Here is a 17,992-nt window from a genome sequence, read left to right on the forward strand (position 1 = left end):
CACAATTTCTTTGCACGGCCCCAGACATAAAAATCCAAGGGCGTCAGGTCTGGTGAACGTGCAGGCCAAGGAATTGGGCCGCCTCTTCCGATCCATGAATTTGGAAAACAGTTGTCCAAATGTTCTCGCACGTCTCGCTGGTAATGTGCTGGACAGCCATCATTTTGGAAAATAATTGGTTCTCCATCTAATACTGGTAATACCAATTCAGGTAAATCTTCGAGTAAAAATTCAAATAATTTTCTCCGGTCAGGCGCTCTGGTAAGAAATGTGGACCGATCAGGTGTCTTCCAATAACCCCGCCCAAACGTTTACACTAAACTTAGTTTGAAAGGAACTTTGTCTTTTCTTGCGGGGATTTTGTCTTTTGCGCCCAATGGTGAAGGTTGTGGAGATTCACAATTCCCTCGTGATTAAAATTGGATTCATCAGTCCACAAAATTCTTTTAAAAATTTGTATCATCTACGTCCGTATGCATCATAAATCGGCAAAATCGAGCCGTCTCCTGTGATCATCATCTATGAGACCTAGAACAATCCATTAAAGACTGGTAAAAATTCACTTTTGAATGGCAAAACTAACATAAATTTAAAAGATAAAATTAGAAAAATAAAAGTTACTAGGTATTTATTTGAAAAACGAACCAGTAAAGCTACAAGGATATTTGTAAACGTTTAAAATAAGTGTATGGTTAAAACCATTTTAAAATACAAGTTTTTTGGGTGCAAAATTTCAGCACAATAAGGTCGAAGATAACTGGTTCAAAATTTAGTTTTACGATTTCGCCTGATAAAATAAATAAAGTACTTAACGTACCTTGAACAGAAGTGTAGTGATACGCATGCTTTCCATTTTCCCGAAGAACTGACCAAACTTTCCAAACCGACAAGTGAAGTCTTTCAGCTACAACTCGAATACTTGTCGTTGGATCCTCATCAAAAGCTTGCAAAATGCTTTCATCAATTACAACATTATGTTGCCTCACATTAACGCGAGGCTCTTGGAAATTTATGTTTCCAGTCTCCCTCAGACGTCGATAGGTTGTAGCAAACGTCTCGTGGTGTGGTATACGCCGGTTAGGATAACGCTGCTGGTAAATTCTACGCGCTTCACGAGCGTTACAATTAGCGCTGCCATATGCCAACAACATGTCAGCATACTCTTCGTTGCTGAAGTTAGGCATTGTAACAAGCACGGTGAATACACCAACAGTTTAACAGAAAAGTTCAACAAACAAAACTTAACAAAAACAAACTTTAACAAAAAACAACGAAATAGGAAAACGTGAAATACACGGACACTTCCGATAGCAGAGATAGTCAAATCTCGACTAAACAAGGATCACATCATAACAAACTCCAACCCAATGATAGACAAAGACAAGAGATATTTTTCATGCGTAAGAAAGAGACAGGCAGTTTACCTGCCAATTACCTGCTTACCATTGTTCTATCAAACGGGTTCGTTGTTAGAGACGTTAGAGTGCGTGTTCGTTCCTGCTCTGATTTTGACGACATTATTAATGATTTCACACCCATGTGGCATATCGTTGGAAAGGGTATTAAGTAGGCAATTTTTTTTTATTAAACGAAGTTCATAAAAGCTTTTACTTTTTTTTATAATTAATTTTGAATTTGACATTTTTCATACGTTTTTTCATTTTTAAGAGTTTGGAAGCTCAACAAGTATTTTTTTTCCATCTAGTGCTATGAATTTATGTTTTATTTGGAATAATAATACATCAGAGAACGCAATGAAAGTGATTTGGTGTAAATTCGACAACAGACTGAAAAGTTATAGCGTTTTAAAGGTGATAGTTCCGGTAATTTTTAAAAACAAACAAAAAAAATCGTATCTCGAATACAGTGACATATAGGACATTGGGTCTATGAGTGAAAACTAGTACATGGCCTCACGAATCCCCCAAAAATTTTTGTCGGTCCATGCGCCAAACACCCTGTATACTTTCTCACAAACAGCTGATTATGTATTCGTCCGATTTCGGAGCAGCTCGTCTCGATTCGGGCGAGTTCCGTAAAGTCGTACAAATTGATGATGATGATGTCCTCCAAGCCGATTATCGGCTACGGCGGCTGTTCTCATGTAAGGAGATTAGCCAACTACGCAGGACATATTATAGTGCACGAGCGTTTGCGCAAACACAGGTGCACTCACTATTCCTTCACTCTCATAACCCGATGGGACGGCAATCCGACACGACCGGTAAGAGATCAGGCGCAGGACCGACATTTACGTGCTCTCCGATGCACGGGTGTATCAATCACCAGCTTCCAGGCTCCGGGCTGCCTTGTGAAAGTCTTCTAAAACCCACAAAGCGATTTCGGCCCGACTCGGGAATCGAACCCGAGACCTCGTGCTCAGCAGCCGCACTTGCGACAGCTAGACCAACGAATTACAATACGTCTAATCGCACGACACACAGCGCCGGTGTCGAAGACTGCCGAACTGACACGACGTTAGACGATGCACGGCCTTCAAGCCACACCTCCGTGCCCGTCGGAGTGGGGAGCGTGAGGTTTTTTCGTTACGGAATTTCTGGATTTGGTCCCCGCGCTCAAGGCCTGCGATAGAAGCTATGCAATAGCTTAAAAAAAACCTTAAAATTAATAATAATTTACAGCGATCTGTGACTTCCCGTAAGGGAGGGGAACGAGAACAGTTATGGTAAAAATTGATTTATCACGATTTCCGGCAATACTCCGTACATAACTACATAAAATTACTAAAAGGTATGCGAACGGCAGAAACAAGTGTACAACTTCCCTAACTGCCGTAATCTGTATCTTCTGGTCTCAATACATCCTAATGTTGTCAGGAAGACTCCCGCGGGCCCACCGGGGCCAAGGCCTACAGGGGCTGCGGGACTGTGCGATAGTTACCGCTACCCTGGTACATAAAAAGCTTAAGAAGGTTGAGAAGGAACATGATGGGTTTTAGTCAGTAAGAGTCTGACCCCTCACGCTGATAACCCACAGCGGGAGGGGTCATGTGATGATTTCCCATAAAAACAAGATTTTCTGAAAGAGATCGCTCTAACTAAACGATAAGACCTCCTTTAGGTCACCTACTTTAATTGGTTAAGATAAAAATTAAAAATCGGTAAAAAACCTTTTAAGTTAAATGGTTTTACCTTATGTGCATGTAACTAATACACGTTCACCTAACCTATACTTAACTTTGCCATTTGTCTTTTTTCCATAGAACTTAGTTTTGCTAGAAATTATAGTAAACCGTTTTGCCCTTATTAAGAGTCCCCCCCCCCCACCGCTTTGCGACCTCTTCCCACCCAAAAATTATTTTTCCTATATTTTTGTCGTATTTACTTCTGTATTACTTGAAAAAATAAAGGAAATCTACCCTGGCCTAAAAGGAACCGGTTTGTTAATAAAACCAACGTAGTGACATTTTGATATCTATTTTAATAATTAATATTCTAACTAAAGCAATACAAATATCATTATTACAACTATATCTACTTATTACATAGACGGTACACACGTAATTATGTTCCTCGATAAAGCAAAATAATAAAACAAATATCTTTATTTACAATGCCTAACTTGCGCCGAACGTAACAGAAGGGAAATCGTCAATGATCGGTAAAACAATACATACGGTGTGGGGCGGGGAGCGCATCATAACCGCTTGAGCACGCGGCGCGCGGCCGTGCCCGCCTCGCGCCGCTCGCGCTTGGGCTGCGGGCCCTCGCGCGGCGCCTCGCGCGCCTCGCGCGGGCCCGGCGCCTCGCGCGACGGGCCGCTGGCCTCGCGCCGCCGCGGCACGCCGGCCGCGTGGATCTCGGTGAGCAGCTTGGCGCGCGCGAAGTAGTCGTCGTAGCGGTCGCGCAGCAGCGCCGCCGCCTCCGCGTTGAGCGCGGACTCGGCGTTGGGCGCGATGAGCAGGCACTTGACGGCCAGCAGCGCGTGCTCCAGGCCCAGCTCGGGGCGCCAGTCGCGCTTGAGCGTGTTGACGCAGACCTCGCCCGTGTCGGGCGCCACGTTGGGGTGGAACAGCTTGGTGAGGAAGTAAGCGCGCGGCGGCGCGGCCGGGAACTCGCGGCCCAGCACCAGCCGCACGCGGAACGTGCCGCCCGCGTACGGCGTGTCCGCTGCAACAGCCGAGCGTCAGCGTTACTGCACGTAGCCCAAGTGACATTTGTGTGTTTCAACTTAATAACATTTTCAACTAAAACTGCTGTCATAATTACAAGTAGCATATCAAATTGTTGTACAAGAAGCTGTTTCTTGTGGTTTCCACGTTGCTAGGGAACTTCTTCTCGTAGCTGAATAAAATATATCCTCCTTCAACAGGTTTTTTTTTAAATGTTCATTGTTTCCAGTATTACAGCAAACAGAAAAATTTGGAGGAGCGTCAGCTTATACTTAGGCTTCCCAAAAGGAGCTGCCAAGCGCTGGTTTTTAGCTTGAACCCTTGACTCCGGTTTACAGTAAAAGATCAAAATACAATGAAATTTTAACGCTGTGATCATAAAAAAAAGGGAAAAAAGTTTGTCACATGTGGCTATTTACTTTTTAAACAGGGGTCGACTGGGGATACAGCTTTAAAATATTGAAAGAATTTCTCCATTCAGATTAATAGTTTCAGATTACTCCTCAAAACTACAAAAATATAGGTAAAAAAAATTGGTGTAATATAGCAATTTATAAGCCAAGTCTGCAATAATATGTATGTGTTGCTCTGGCTCAGCAGCTTATTTCAAAAGCAAAAATTAAATATTCTAGCTAGTAGATACTAAGCCTAAAGGCGCTGAAGCTACTGAAATGATTTGAAAAATTCTTTCACTGTTGGAAAGTTACTCTTCCTGAGTAACAGAGGCTTTTTCCCCGGTATGAATAGTAGTTCCCACAGGAAATCGCAGGAAACCAGCTAGATTTTAAATGTTTTTTAAACTCCAAGCATCTTATTATAAAACATGGTATTAAAAACTACAGGCTGTATTCAACTTTGTTCCAGACAATGGTTAATACCTAGTATTAATGTACTTTGTACTTTCTTAGGACCATGTTTTACAATAAGGTGGCTAAAGTTCTTACATTTTATTTCACATGTGTCCCAAGATACTAGTGGTAAGTATTTTAAACATTCTTGTACCACTATGTGCAGGAGTCAATGTGGTTGCAAGTGAATATGCAGCAGCTTTTAACCACTAGCGTTTATTACACTAGGATGTTAAGGGATAACAGCAGAGCTGATTGACTGAATTGACTAAATCAATATGCTTGGCACAAGTGAGTACTGACCAGGGCCCTCGAGCTGCGCCACGACGTCGGTGAGGTCGTCCTCGCGCAGCAGCAGCTTGATGCCGGCGGGCGGGCTGGCCGCCAGGCGCCGCAGCTCGCGCGCCACCCCGCGCAGCACTTGCGGACACACGTTCTCCACGTTGGACATGCCGCCTGCTCCCGCGCTACCCGCGGCTCGCTTGTGGCCTGCCGCCTATAGCTGGGCCGCACGAACGACCCACTCAAACCGAGATCGAGTACGCGGGGAACACCATTGCCTTATATTTTGACGCTAGATATCAAGGCGGTTACGGTTTTGAATCGTTAATTACGATAATACATAGAAAGGGGTGATCGTCTGTAATAGGCTATATTTTCAAACGTGTCGAAGTATATTCACAGGTCTTCATTAAAATCCCTAAACCTTAGAAAATTAATGTCGATAAATTGTAAATGTAAACTAAACTAATAACGAATTTGTAGACCATTCATCAAATCAGCTACAGAATAGACAGACAGAGATGCTGACAGATGTCAACATAGATTATACAATACACTTTCATTCCACAGCGTTCCATGCAGTATGGAGGTATTCCAGTATTTCCAATTTTATTATGTAGTTCCAACTTCTTTAAGACAATTTTTGTATTGCAATATTGGACAATATTAGTATAGGTTCAGGAACACCCTAAAGATTGCTCCTCCTTAACTCCGTTGGTGAATGGTGATATACAATAAACTAGGTGTTGCTCGCGACTTCGTCTGCGTGGGCAATATAGAATCGTCAAAATACTACTTATCCCGTAGGTGTATTCTTTCACGTGACAGTATAATTAGGATTACTACTTAGCGGCCCACAGGTTCATCGACCAAGGTTGTGTTGTGGATGTGTGTCATTCATCTAAACAAAAGAAGTAAAGTTTTCCTTGCATCAAGGAAATAGTTATAGTTGGATTTTGATGTGTCACGGCAAACTGACAAACAATTTTGAATCATTCTTCTAAATAATATTCACCATATTTGTATGTTATTTTTTAATTGCACTAAGTGGCGCCATTTTAACCTTAACTATTTTTCTGCTCATTAACTCAAAGGTAAAGCGCAATTTTTCAATGTAAACTTTGATGACAACCCAACTAAATGATAGGCAACTTTCAAATATGAATTCACGCGTCTACAGAACGATTAACAGAAATATTGGTTCGTTGCTGATCCCTTTATGTGATAGCGTTATAATATGTCCTGACCCGACCTATAAGTAATATTCATGCAGAAGTAAATCCGTACTTTTTGAGTTCACTCAGAACATACTTACAGACAATCAGATAAACAGACAAAAATTTAAAAAACTACATATTTGGGATCAGAATCGATTATATGTAGATCACCCCCAAGTATTCTTTAAAAAATATATTCAATGTACAGTTTTAACTTTCCTACGAGTTTATTATATGTATAGATAGGTAAATGTTCTGTGGTCGAGACATTCTAAGCTCGATGGGTCGAGACAGCCATTTTTGAGCATTCGCCTTTCGCTATCAGAGATTTTTTTCTATTTTTTTATACAGTGTCTATAACTCGATAATCTAGTCTATTACTGGATACTCTGTTAAATTATCTATGAAGTCTGTGGTCAAAACTCAAATACCTCTCTTAGTAGTCTGTGCTCAAATATGTCATGTCATGTGTCATTCAGTCAGTGTCATGCGTGAATAGCTATAATGACCTAGCTATAATCTATAATGTGATTTTCGTTCGATTCATGTTTTCTTTCTATTACCTATTGAGAATATAAACAAGTCTTGATTTATTCGTCTCGTTGATTTCCGATGTTCCGGTGTAAAATTAAATTTCCTTGAGACGTTTTCGTTCACCTTTTGTATAATCATATTGCACTTTGTGCAAACTGCATTATTGTGTCATTGCTGTGATTGACAGACGTGTCCGTAAGTTTGCTTTTAATTTTTACTGGTTTAGGTATATAATTAAAAAACCATTCAAAAGCGTGACCGGCGTCGCTCAGTATAGGGTTCCCATTCCAGAGCTGAGTACCTGACCTCCTCAATCTAGTTGCCCGAGCAAACCAATACCCCTTAGCAAGACTGGTTGGTTTTTTCTTTAAAAAACTGAATCAATTTTAGACCTATGTTTGTCTGACCATCTGCGGTTAATCTCAGTATGTAATCATTAAAATTTCTAAGTCCCAAAAACCTTGCACACCCTTTGCTTCACTCCGACCGAGAGATGTGCGTTTGTGTGTGCATTTGTGCAAAGTAATGTTCCCACATATCTTCTAAACTAATGATCTGATTTTGATGCGGTTTTCAATAACCTGTTTGTGTTCAATGAGTTCATGTTCTTAGATAGGTGTCATGGCTGTAACTCACTAGGGGGCGCCACAATATTAGTGCAAATAATATTGCAATAATATTATAACGAATTGTTCGATTTCAATGCGGTTTTCAGCGATGGGTTCGTCAGTGGCGGATTTACCAATAGGCCAAGTAGGCCAGTGCCTAGAGCGGCAGATTTAGAGGGGCAGCAAATTTTGCGATTTTTCTTTACGATTTTTTTATACGAGTACACAATCCATATTGTATAAATAAACGATTTACAGAAGCCCTGTAACATATACTTAGGCTTATATGTGATCATGTATTTTAAAATATTCCAATAGCGTTTCAAAAAATAAAAAATGCGCTCGCTTCGCTCGCGGTTTTTTGATCATTTCTGGTTTACTCTGCGCTCTTTGAGTTCTCAATCTAACAAAAGTTAAAGCACCAAAGTAGCAAAAACAACTGACACTGGGGCACTTGCCCCACCCTGGGCCCTGGCTCTGACCTGTAAGATGTCTGATTAAACAATGTTTTTTTTACTAACTCTAACTAACAACATCAACAATCATATGTACTATCCGTAAGTTATTGCACAAAAAAATTGTCGACTTTGAAAAGAGCGCGATCAAAACAAAATGCACGCTCGAGTTCCCGAACGTGCGCGGTGCGAGCGTCATTTGAAAGCGACCCGTATTCCCTAAAAGAATAGGTGTTATGTGGCGTAGCGAGCCAAGCCGTCCATCTAATCCAAAAAATAATGCATTGAAGGAGATGGAACTGGCAGATGTGATCAAAATTTCGGAAATGCAATTTTATCCTAGTGTAAAAACCGCGCTCGCAATTTTGTTTGCCCAGCCATGTACGAACTGTACAATAGAACAATCGTTTAGCACAGTGGTTCTTAACCGGTGGTCTGCGGACCACTGGTGGTCCCTGGAGGCATTCCACGTGGTCCGCGAAGCTTAGCTGCGCGACGTTGCTATACGTTATCTAACTTTATTTTTATCGACTTATCTATGCGAGCGAGGGCGTTTTTATATGGACGTAAATCGGGTCTGTCGTACCTAGTCCCCCCATGAAAAAGTATATTTGGGCGACATTTTACGTAGTTTTTGGTTTTGAGGCTTAAAAAATAATTAAAATTTCGCGCTCGCTTCGCTCGCGTTTTCAGAAACTGTGTTATTTTTGTATTTGTCAAGAAACAAAAAGTTAAGTACGTTTGGGCTAAATTTTACGTAATATATTATTTAAGTCCGATAAAAATTTCACGCTCGCTCCGCTCGCGTATTCAGAAACTATATGCCCTCATTTTTGCATTTGTCAACAAACAAAAAGTTAAGTACGTTTGGGCTAAACTTTACGTAATATTTGGTTTAAGTCCGATAAAAATATCGCGCTCGCTTCGCTCGCGTATTCAAAAACTATATCCTTATTTTTGCATTTCTCAACAAACAAAAAGTTAAGTACGTTTGGGCAAAATTTTACGTAACATTTGGTTTAAGTCCGATAAAAATTTCGCGCTCGCTTCGCTCGCGTATTCAGTAACTACATGCCCTTACTTTTGGCTTTTGTCCTGTGTGTGATTGTTTATTTTCTGTACCTGAAAATATAAACCTCTCAAATTAAGAGATTAACGGCTCAAGATACAAAAAATCGGAGGGCCCCCGCCCTTCCCCGGGGATAGGTTGACTGCTGCTTTTTTTTTTTTTTTTTTGCGCTGGCAACCCCGGTGATAAGTCGTGAAAAAACGGCTCGCCGTAGTATTATTTCTAAAAAAATATATTATAGTAATGATCTAGCCTAAAACTCATTTATTATTGTGAAATATTGTAAACAAGTGTTGCTTATAGTGTAACTCATGTGTTTTTGTCGTAAATTTTGAAAATACGAAGAAAACTACTCGGTGAACCAGCTGTCAAACGGACGGATTTGAAATCATCAAATAAACTGGGGAGTATTGTGTTTACTTTGTATTATATTACTGTGTTTCTGTGTTTGTACACTAAACAATACATAATACACTGCTCATTGTTATGAGCAACGTCCATACACACACATCGGCTCAGTTACTGTCTCCTTCTGCTTGACAATATTGTGGAAGCAGAATCGACGACGTTAACGTTCGCCCCAGACACACATTCACTTCAAAACCTACTACACAAAGCTACTTTTATCATACTTTTTATATTAACCTAATTTCAAACTCAAATAAGTAATCTATTGTTTACATTTCTGTCCCTATTATTTAATATTCTTGAACTAAATTGCCTAGTCAGTTTTTCTATATTGGTTTATAAGTAACTTATTATCTTTAATCATAATAGTATAGTGATACATATCTATAATTCTCAATAATCTGTTAAACTTCCTATTTGTTTTTAAAACACCCTAGCCTATTAATTGTATATTTTTTCTTTCTGTTTGTTGTAATTGTAAACTATTTTCTTTTTAATCATTTCCAATCTTCATTGCACTTGATCACCCCCTGATTTTGTCCTAAAAAACATAGTTTTCAGCCACTTAGCTGTATACTTTCACATTTCAGATTAAATTGAGAAAGTATCAACAAAATGACGACCCGCAGAGCCACAGCTATCAAAGACTTAGAGGACAAGCTGAGGGCCACCCTGAAAGATCTGGAGACTTCCAAAAAACTATGCGTCCAGCTGCTGCAGGAGAGGGAAGACAGCGAGGTGGAAGTTAAGAACGTTGTTGACAAAAACACTGTCTTGAAAAATGACCTGGCTGAGCTGCATATCCAGCACATGGACCTCCTCGACCAACATAACCATCTACAGCAAACAGTGTCATCATTACACGAATGCAGTGAAACACATCATCTTACATTGAGGCGTATTACTGATCTTGAGCTCGAGTTATGTGAGGCCTACAAGACTATATCCTTGTACGAGTCTGCCAAAGCTAGGGATCAGACATCCGAGACCCTCAACCTATTCACTGAGTTGGTAGGAAGCTCCACAGCAGCGTGCAGCTCGGCTGAAATTATAGATCTGACTGGGGATGTTACCATAGTGCAATGTCCATTGGCTTTAAGTAAAAATAAACTCAAGAAATACATTAAATGTAAAAAAATTATCAGGAAGTACCGTACAGTAAGGAAACAGAATAAGGTAAACAACTGTATGCACCTTAGGAGAGAACGTGTGAATCTAGTACAGCAGTTAAATACTTGTTCCCTTGAACTTGAACAATGCAGAGCTACCTATGACCTGGACATCCAACAGCTACATGACCAACTAACCGTGAAAGAAAACTTGCTTTCATACATCTTCAGTAAATATGAGGATTGTCAAAAGGAACTAAGTGCCCGCTTGCAACAGGCCGGTGAGCTAGTGGACCTGGTGAAGTATAGTGCTGAGAAGTATGAGGCATTGGCCAATAATCTTTCCTGCAACTGTACACAACCTGAAGCAGTACCTGAACCCCGGCTTGCAGCTAATCTGCCTGAACCCCCTCAGTCTGTTGAGGGTTCCCGTAACATCAAGCAATTTAACTCAATTTTATTCACAGACAGGTTTGGTAAAGGTATAGGCTCCTACATTCAACACTCACTCTCTCAATCACACATTGTAACTAGTCACTGTTACCCTGATTTACATTTCAATTATATAATAAAAAACATAATTAATACTCAATTCGATGTTGACTCCACATTAATTCTTTTAATAGGTGATAGTCTTGATTTAATGAAATCTGACATTGCAAATGGTATCAATGCCTTACTAAAACTAGATCTGAAGAATATTATACTTTGTGCATTACCATATTCAGATTGCTCTTCAGATGAACAAAATAAGTATGTTCATAGTTTGAACAATTTCATGTACACTTTGACATGTTGTCATAGCGACAAATTATTGTTTTTTGACACTAACAAGTTTGTTAGTGATTTTTATTTAACAAGGGAATGTATGTATTTCCCTAATAAATATAAAGATCTGATTGCTTCTTTGTTAGCATATAATATTAACAGTGTCATAGATAACAATATGACAAAACCTAGAATAAGCGACGAATCAGTATTGTCTAGTTTACCTAACAATACTGTGATTGAAGATTTAAACTAGCTCCTGAGACAATAGAAAAGCATTGTAGTAACCTTATACTCTTTCATCAGAACATAAACCGCTTTTCTGGCAAAATTTTAGATATTGAATTATTAATTGATAAATATTCTATTGATATAATATGTCTTTGTGAGACATGGTTAAAGCCTGATAAAATGTCATTTAATGTGAATAATTTTGTGGTTGCCAGTGTGTTTAACAGAGTTTCAGCTGAGGGTGGAGGTACAATAATTTTATCTAAGAGTAATTTAAAATTTAAAAATAGATTAGACATTACCTCTGGCTCTGTTGATCGCGTCTGCGAAGTAGCATGTGCAGAGATAGAAAGCCATGTAATAGTATGCGTTTATAGACCACCAGCATCAAATTTTTCGTTATTTCTCGTTCATATGGAGGATATTCTCTCAAAAGTTATTAAAAGTAATAAATTAGTCTATATTTGTGGTGATTTTAACATAGATCTTCTCACTGAATCATCTGATAAATGTAACCTTTTAGCGTTATTTAATTCATTTAATCTTAATTATTTATTTAATGATCCCACTAGAATTACGGCTACTTCTAGTACCTGTATTGATAATATATTTACTAATAACAGTAATATCGAACATTTTTCCTTAATATCTGGTGTACGGTCGGACCACAAAGGTCAGCTTGTTAGTTTTAAAACTAATAAAATAAACTCATTAAATAAGATAATTACTTTTAGACCATTGAACAAAAAAACTTTGCAAAAATTTCAAGATAATACTTCGGATAAATTAAATTCTATTAACATGGACTGTAAAGAACCAAATAAACTATTTAAACATTTATTTAATACACTCTGCCAGGAACTTAATAAGTCATGTCCGAAAAAAACTATTAAAATCACTCATAAATTTAAATTCAGTGAATGGTCTACTAAAGGGATTAGGATAAGCAGGGATGTCCTATATAACTTGTACCACGAAAGGTCATTGACTTCTGATCCAACTTTTCATGACTATGTAAGGAACTACTCGAAGATATTTAAAAGGGTATGTATTTTGGCTAAGTCGAAATCAATTAGTAATAAAATAGCCAAATCAGACAATAAAATTAAAACAGTCTGGAATATTATAAATGTTGAAACCGGCCAAACTAAAATGCGGGATGCTGACCCGCGGTTAGTTATTGATAATGCTGTTATCTCAGATAAGGTAGAGGTTGCCAATGCTTTTGACACCTTTTTTTCAAACATTCCCGTAGAGGTTACCAAGTCCCTTAATTCATCTTCTATATTAGCTGAGACGTTACTTCGACAGAACTTCAGTAGAAATATACCTGACTTCCAATTTCAATATGTCTCTGATTACACGATCAAAAGAGCATTCAAGTCTTTAAATCTAAAAAAGACTGAGGACTTATGGGGCTTTTCTGTCACAGTCATTAATTCCATTATTGAGAGTGTTGCCCCAATACTTAGTGAAATTTTTAACCTTTGCATTGACAACGGTATCTTCCCTGACTTGATGAAACTCAGCAAAATTGTTCCTATCTTTAAATCAGGCTGTAAGAAGAACCCTTCTAACTACAGACCTATTTCAATCCTTCCAGCCTTTAGCAAAATCTTCGAAAGGATCATGCTCGATCAGATGTTAAGACATTTTAATTTAAACAACATATTTCATGACCGTCAGTACGGCTTTACAAAGGGTAGGTCTACCACTGACGCAAGTGCAAGATTGATCACCCAAATCTTAAACGCCTGGGAAGATTCGCGGGATGCTGTGGGCATTTTCTGCGACCTTTCTAAGGCGTTCGATTGCGTTGACCATGACACTCTAATTTGTAAGCTGAACCACTACGGAATTCGTGGTAAAGCTCTCGCGCTCGTCCTTTCTTATCTGTCAAATAGACAGCAAGTAGTGGACGTAAGTGGCTCAACTTCATCTGGGTCATTAGTAAAAATGGGCGTGCCGCAGGGCTCAATTTTAGGTCCCTTTTTATTCTTAGCTTATATAAATGATCTCCCGTATATGATGTCTGTGATCTCTGATATTATTTTATTTGCTGATGACACTTCCCTTGTCTTCAAAATTAACAGAAAGGAATCTAGTCCTATAGACGTAAACGATAGCTTGGTTACTCTGAGCAAGTGGTTTGCCGCGAATAACTTGCTTCTTAATTCCTCCAAAACGAAATGCATTAAATTCTCTTTACCTAATGTAACACCAGTAGGGCTCAACATCGTTCTGGACGATAATAAATTAGATGTTATTAGTCAAACCGTCTTCCTGGGCATCACCATTGACTCTAAATTGCAATGGGGTGCCCACATCTCAGCACTGTCAAAGAGGCTGAGTTCCGCAGCTTATGCAGTCAGAAAAATAAGACAGATTACTGACGTTGCTACTGCTAGGCTCGTGTATTTCGCTTACTTCCATTGCATTATGTCCTATGGCATTTTACTGTGGGGGGCAGCGGCTGACGTAAACTCAATCTTCGTTCTCCAGAAAAGGGCAGTTCGTGCAATTTATGGCCTCGGCCCTCGCGAGTCATTAAGAGAATTATTTAAAGAAATTGACATACTGACACTACCTTCTCTTTATATACTAGAAAATATAATGTTCGCACGCAAAAACTTAAATCAATTTAGTGTTAAAAGTGATATACATTCTATTAATACAAGAAACAAACACAAGCTAGTAGCTCCGAGATTCAGATTAACGAAATCAAATAAATCGTTTTTAGGGAATTGTGTCCGTTTTTACAACAAGCTGCCTAAGTGTGTAACCGATCTCACGGATATAAAATTTAAGAACACTTTAAAATCCACCCTAATTAAAAAAGCTTATTATAAAATTCAAGACTTTGTTGACGATAAAGAAATTATATGGCGATAACTCATCTCTCCATGTGTGGCTTCCCTGGCAATTAAACGACTTTTTCTTCTCCCTTTGCACTGTATAGATTTACAGTTTAAGTTTCTTGCATTGTATAATTCTGTGAGCTTACTATTGTTATGTAATAGACTGTTTGTACTGTGACTATATTACTTTTTAAAAAGAGTGTCTATGGAGTTTCTTGCCGGTTCTTCTCCATGAGACCAACTTTTTGGAACCGTGCAACTAATGTGACGTTTCATAGGTGCCTGCAAAGGCCTATGTGAAATAAAAAGATTTTGATTTTGATTTTTGATTTTGCTGCCCCACCCTGAGCCCAAAGCTGGCTACGCCCATGACTGACTCTCTACGCTGACGATTTCTAAGCTGTTTAGGAGCTAAAGGACTTTTGTGTCCCAAAACTCAATAATTTCGCGCTCGCTGCGCTCGCAGCTTTTTCACTTTACACTGTTTTTTTTTTTAAAAGTTGTTTGTGTATTTTTCTGTTCCAAGACTCAAAAATTTCGCGCTCGCTGCGCTCGCGCCTGTCACTTGACAATAACTTTCAGTCTAATTTCTTTAGGTATCATTGCGTCCCAGATATCACAAATTTCACGCTCGCTACGCTCGCGGCTTCTTCTCTTTGCAGTGGTTTTTTTTCACACTTGTTTGGGTACTTTTGTGTCCCAAAACTAAACAATTTCGAGCTCGCTACGCTCGCGATTTTTTCACTTTAGGGCGATTTTTTTTAACTCGTTCTGGTACTTTACTGTTCCAAAATACGAAAATGTCGCGCTCGCTGCGCTCGCGTCTTTTTCACTTCACACTGGTTTTTATAAAACTAGCTAGCGCTTTATAAGCTTGCACTGATCTGTCTCCAGTTTCTTTATGTAAAACCTAGCAAAATGCACCATGAATGATTTCTACACGATTTTTAAGTACTTCAATTATTACAATTTTAGTCCGTGATTATATTTTGTCGTTTTTTTGGGGGTGCTCAATAGGTAGTCCGCCCCGGGTGCCAACTGATGCTACGCCGCCACTGATCATAGCACCCGAACGAATGAACCGATTTCATTTTAGTTTTTTTTTGTATTACAGGTGTTTTACGGGCGAGTGTTCTTAGACATATTTGATGAAAATCAATTGAGCCGTTTAAAAGTTACAGAGGTTTTACGCTTTAAAGTCGCTGTCAAATAAACTTGTTATGTCAACATTAAACTCTTCGGTGCATAGCGGGTTGCAAAAATAATCTAGTAACTGACAGAAATATCATTAAATTCACAATCATTAGGGGCGGCAAAAATTGAATGGCCTACTAGCGGCAAATTTGTAAATCCGCCACTGGGGTTCGTAGTTGATTGGTGCATGGTTTAAGACAAGTCTTACGATATTTATTCACTAGGGGGCACTGCTGTATTAGTGTGAAACGATTATATTGCAATATTATTAAAACTAAAACGTATCTTTGCGAGATCTTACCTACATATTATACATATAGACTATAATTCGTATGCTCTTTAAAAAGTCTGAAATAAAATTAAGCAAAATTTTACAATTAATACAATTATTGAAGAATTGTAGATGTTTAATGATGACATAAAATACACTTATGAGTATGATTAATTGTTGAAATTTCATATAGAACAGGCAGCCCCCGACGGTTATTCCTCGGTTATGTATTATGGTAACTCTGGGGTATGGTATAACTGGTTAAGTCGGGGGTTTTGAGTTATTTTATTATTTTTCAATAAGACTTTTACTGTCGTGGGTTTTTTCAAAATGTTTAATTTTGCTTAATTTTTTTATCATTTTGTTTCAGATAAAATTAAGACAGTTTCCATGTGCCAGTGGGTTCTCTGGATGCAATAATAATGGTAAAACATAAAGAAGATTCAGAATCGGAAGATGCGGACGCGGCGTGCGAGCCGCGCTTCCGCGTGCGCGTGTGCATGCAGCGCGTGTTCCGCGACGAGCGAGCGCGCGCCTACGTGTGCGTCAGCCCGCGCCGCCGCGTGGCCTGGCTGCAGCGCCGCCTGCGCCGCCTGTTCCGCCTGCCGCCGCACCGCCTGCTCAGCCGCGGCCATCTGCTGCCGCCCGACGAGCCGCTCGCGCTGCTCGACCGCGACGACCCCGTCGAGTGCGTACCGCCCACCCCGCCCGCCCGACGCGCCCGGCGACGTCAATGTTCACTTCATTGTCCTTTCCAGGGTGGTTCCTGTTTCCACGAAAGTCGACACGGTGCCCGCAGAAGACGTTTTGTACGCTCCCGTTGACGCCGTGCCTATGGCTACAGGAGAACTCGAACGCTCGCCGTCGCCCGACCGTGTGGACGTACTCACGGAAACCAAGCGGCAGGCTCTCTTAATGCTGGAACAATACAGTGCAAAACCCGCGTCGGTCGGGCAGGACGCCCCTGATGGGCAGGACACGCCAGACGGACAGGATGCGTCTAGCGCGCCGGACGGGCAAGATGCGCCGGGCGCGTCGGACGATTGCGACGCACCGGCGCGGCCGCGGCGTCGTCGCGTGCGCCGCCGCCGCCGCGTGGCGCCGCTCGCCGGGCCGGCGCCGGGCGAGGGCGACTGGGCGGCGGCGGGCGACTGCATGGCGCCGGGGGCGGGCGACTGCATGGCGCCGGGGGCGGGCGACTGCATGGCGCCGGGGGCGGGCGACTGCATGGCGCCGGGCGCGGGCGACTGCGCGGCGGTGTTGCGCAACGAGCTGCAGCCGCGCGCGCCGCGCGTGGTGCGGCCGCTGCCGCCCGCGGCGCCGCTCTCCTGCCTCGCCTTGCCGCCGCCCATTGCCGACTTCACGTGATTGACCTGAATTATTATTAGATAATGATAAGTATTCTTAATAAAATAATCTTAGTAATCTTAGTTTTTAATCGTTTTTAAGGCTTCATCTTTACATAAACAAAGAGTACCTAAATAATAGGATCCAACATCAATCGCATTTTCCCGATTTGGGGTGGAAGTGTGTATAATTTTATTCTAATAAAACGACACGGTCAGTGGGTCGTCTTAGGGTCCGTTCAGATAGACCGGCTCAGAGATCATCGGCGCGCATTTTTCTTTTCACGAAGACCGGAGTCGGCTCCGATCGGCTGCGTGAGATGCAATTGGAGTCAAACGTCAGCAAGACCGAGAAAAAGTACACGATCGGAGCCGGTCGGCTCCTCTTATTTCACACGCAGTGCGCATGCAAAAATAAACCTTAAATTCTGATGACATTGCATTACATGACTACCTAAAAACGTCATTACAAATCCAATATTGCGGCCTCGGCAAGATTTGGCTCTGGTTGTTTGAAATCCACACATGATATCTATGTGTATCAAATGAAAGGGTTTGCTGAATGGGATACGCCAAAAATTATCGCATGACCGGCCGTCTCTTGCCGACGACATTAATGAAGACGGGCCTGAGATCTAGAACAGATTGGAGAGTTGGCAACA

At 40.7% G+C, this 17,992-nt stretch overlaps 2 protein-coding genes across 2 annotated transcripts; one reads left to right on the forward strand and one right to left on the reverse strand.

Moving 5' to 3' along the window:
- Positions 1-3,421: 3,421 nt before the first annotated feature.
- On the reverse strand, positions 3,422-5,800 carry LOC110383466 (ubiquitin-conjugating enzyme E2 S). Its single transcript, XM_049839565.2, has 2 exons — positions 5,284-5,800; positions 3,422-4,130 (listed from the first exon to the last, which is right to left on the reverse strand). The coding sequence occupies exons 1-2, from the start codon at positions 5,429-5,431 to the stop codon at positions 3,658-3,660; spliced, it is 621 nt and encodes a 206-aa protein (XP_049695522.2). The 5' UTR covers positions 5,432-5,800; the 3' UTR covers positions 3,422-3,657.
- Positions 5,801-6,947: 1,147 nt separating this feature from the next.
- Positions 6,948-17,417, forward strand: LOC110383465 (uncharacterized). Its single transcript, XM_021344257.3, has 3 exons — positions 6,948-7,208; positions 16,355-16,672; positions 16,743-17,417. Exons 2-3 carry the CDS (start codon positions 16,407-16,409, stop codon positions 17,350-17,352), a joined length of 876 nt encoding a protein of 291 aa, XP_021199932.3. The 5' UTR covers positions 6,948-7,208; positions 16,355-16,406; the 3' UTR covers positions 17,353-17,417.
- Positions 17,418-17,992: the final 575 nt, after the last annotated feature.

Source organism: Helicoverpa armigera, chromosome 9, assembly GCF_030705265.1.
Source record: "Helicoverpa armigera isolate CAAS_96S chromosome 9, ASM3070526v1, whole genome shotgun sequence".
In the NCBI taxonomy this organism is placed as follows: Eukaryota; Metazoa; Arthropoda; class Insecta; order Lepidoptera; family Noctuidae; genus Helicoverpa; species Helicoverpa armigera.

Bases quoted from the DNA above. Each gene is read 5' to 3' on its own strand.
- LOC110383466 (XM_049839565.2), bottom strand. From the start codon at position 5,431: ATGTCCAACGTGGAGAACGTGTGTCCGCAAGTGCTGCGCGGGGTGGCG. The intron at 4,131-5,283 runs GTCAGTACTCAC...CGGCTGTTGCAG, and splicing joins GGCGCAGCTCGAGGGCCCTG to CGGACACGCCGTACGCGGGC.
- LOC110383465 (XM_021344257.3), top strand. From the start codon at position 16,407: ATGGTAAAACATAAAGAAGATTCAGAATCGGAAGATGCGGACGCGGCG. The intron at 16,673-16,742 runs GTGCGTACCGCC...TGTCCTTTCCAG, and splicing joins GACCGCGACGACCCCGTCGA to GGTGGTTCCTGTTTCCACGA.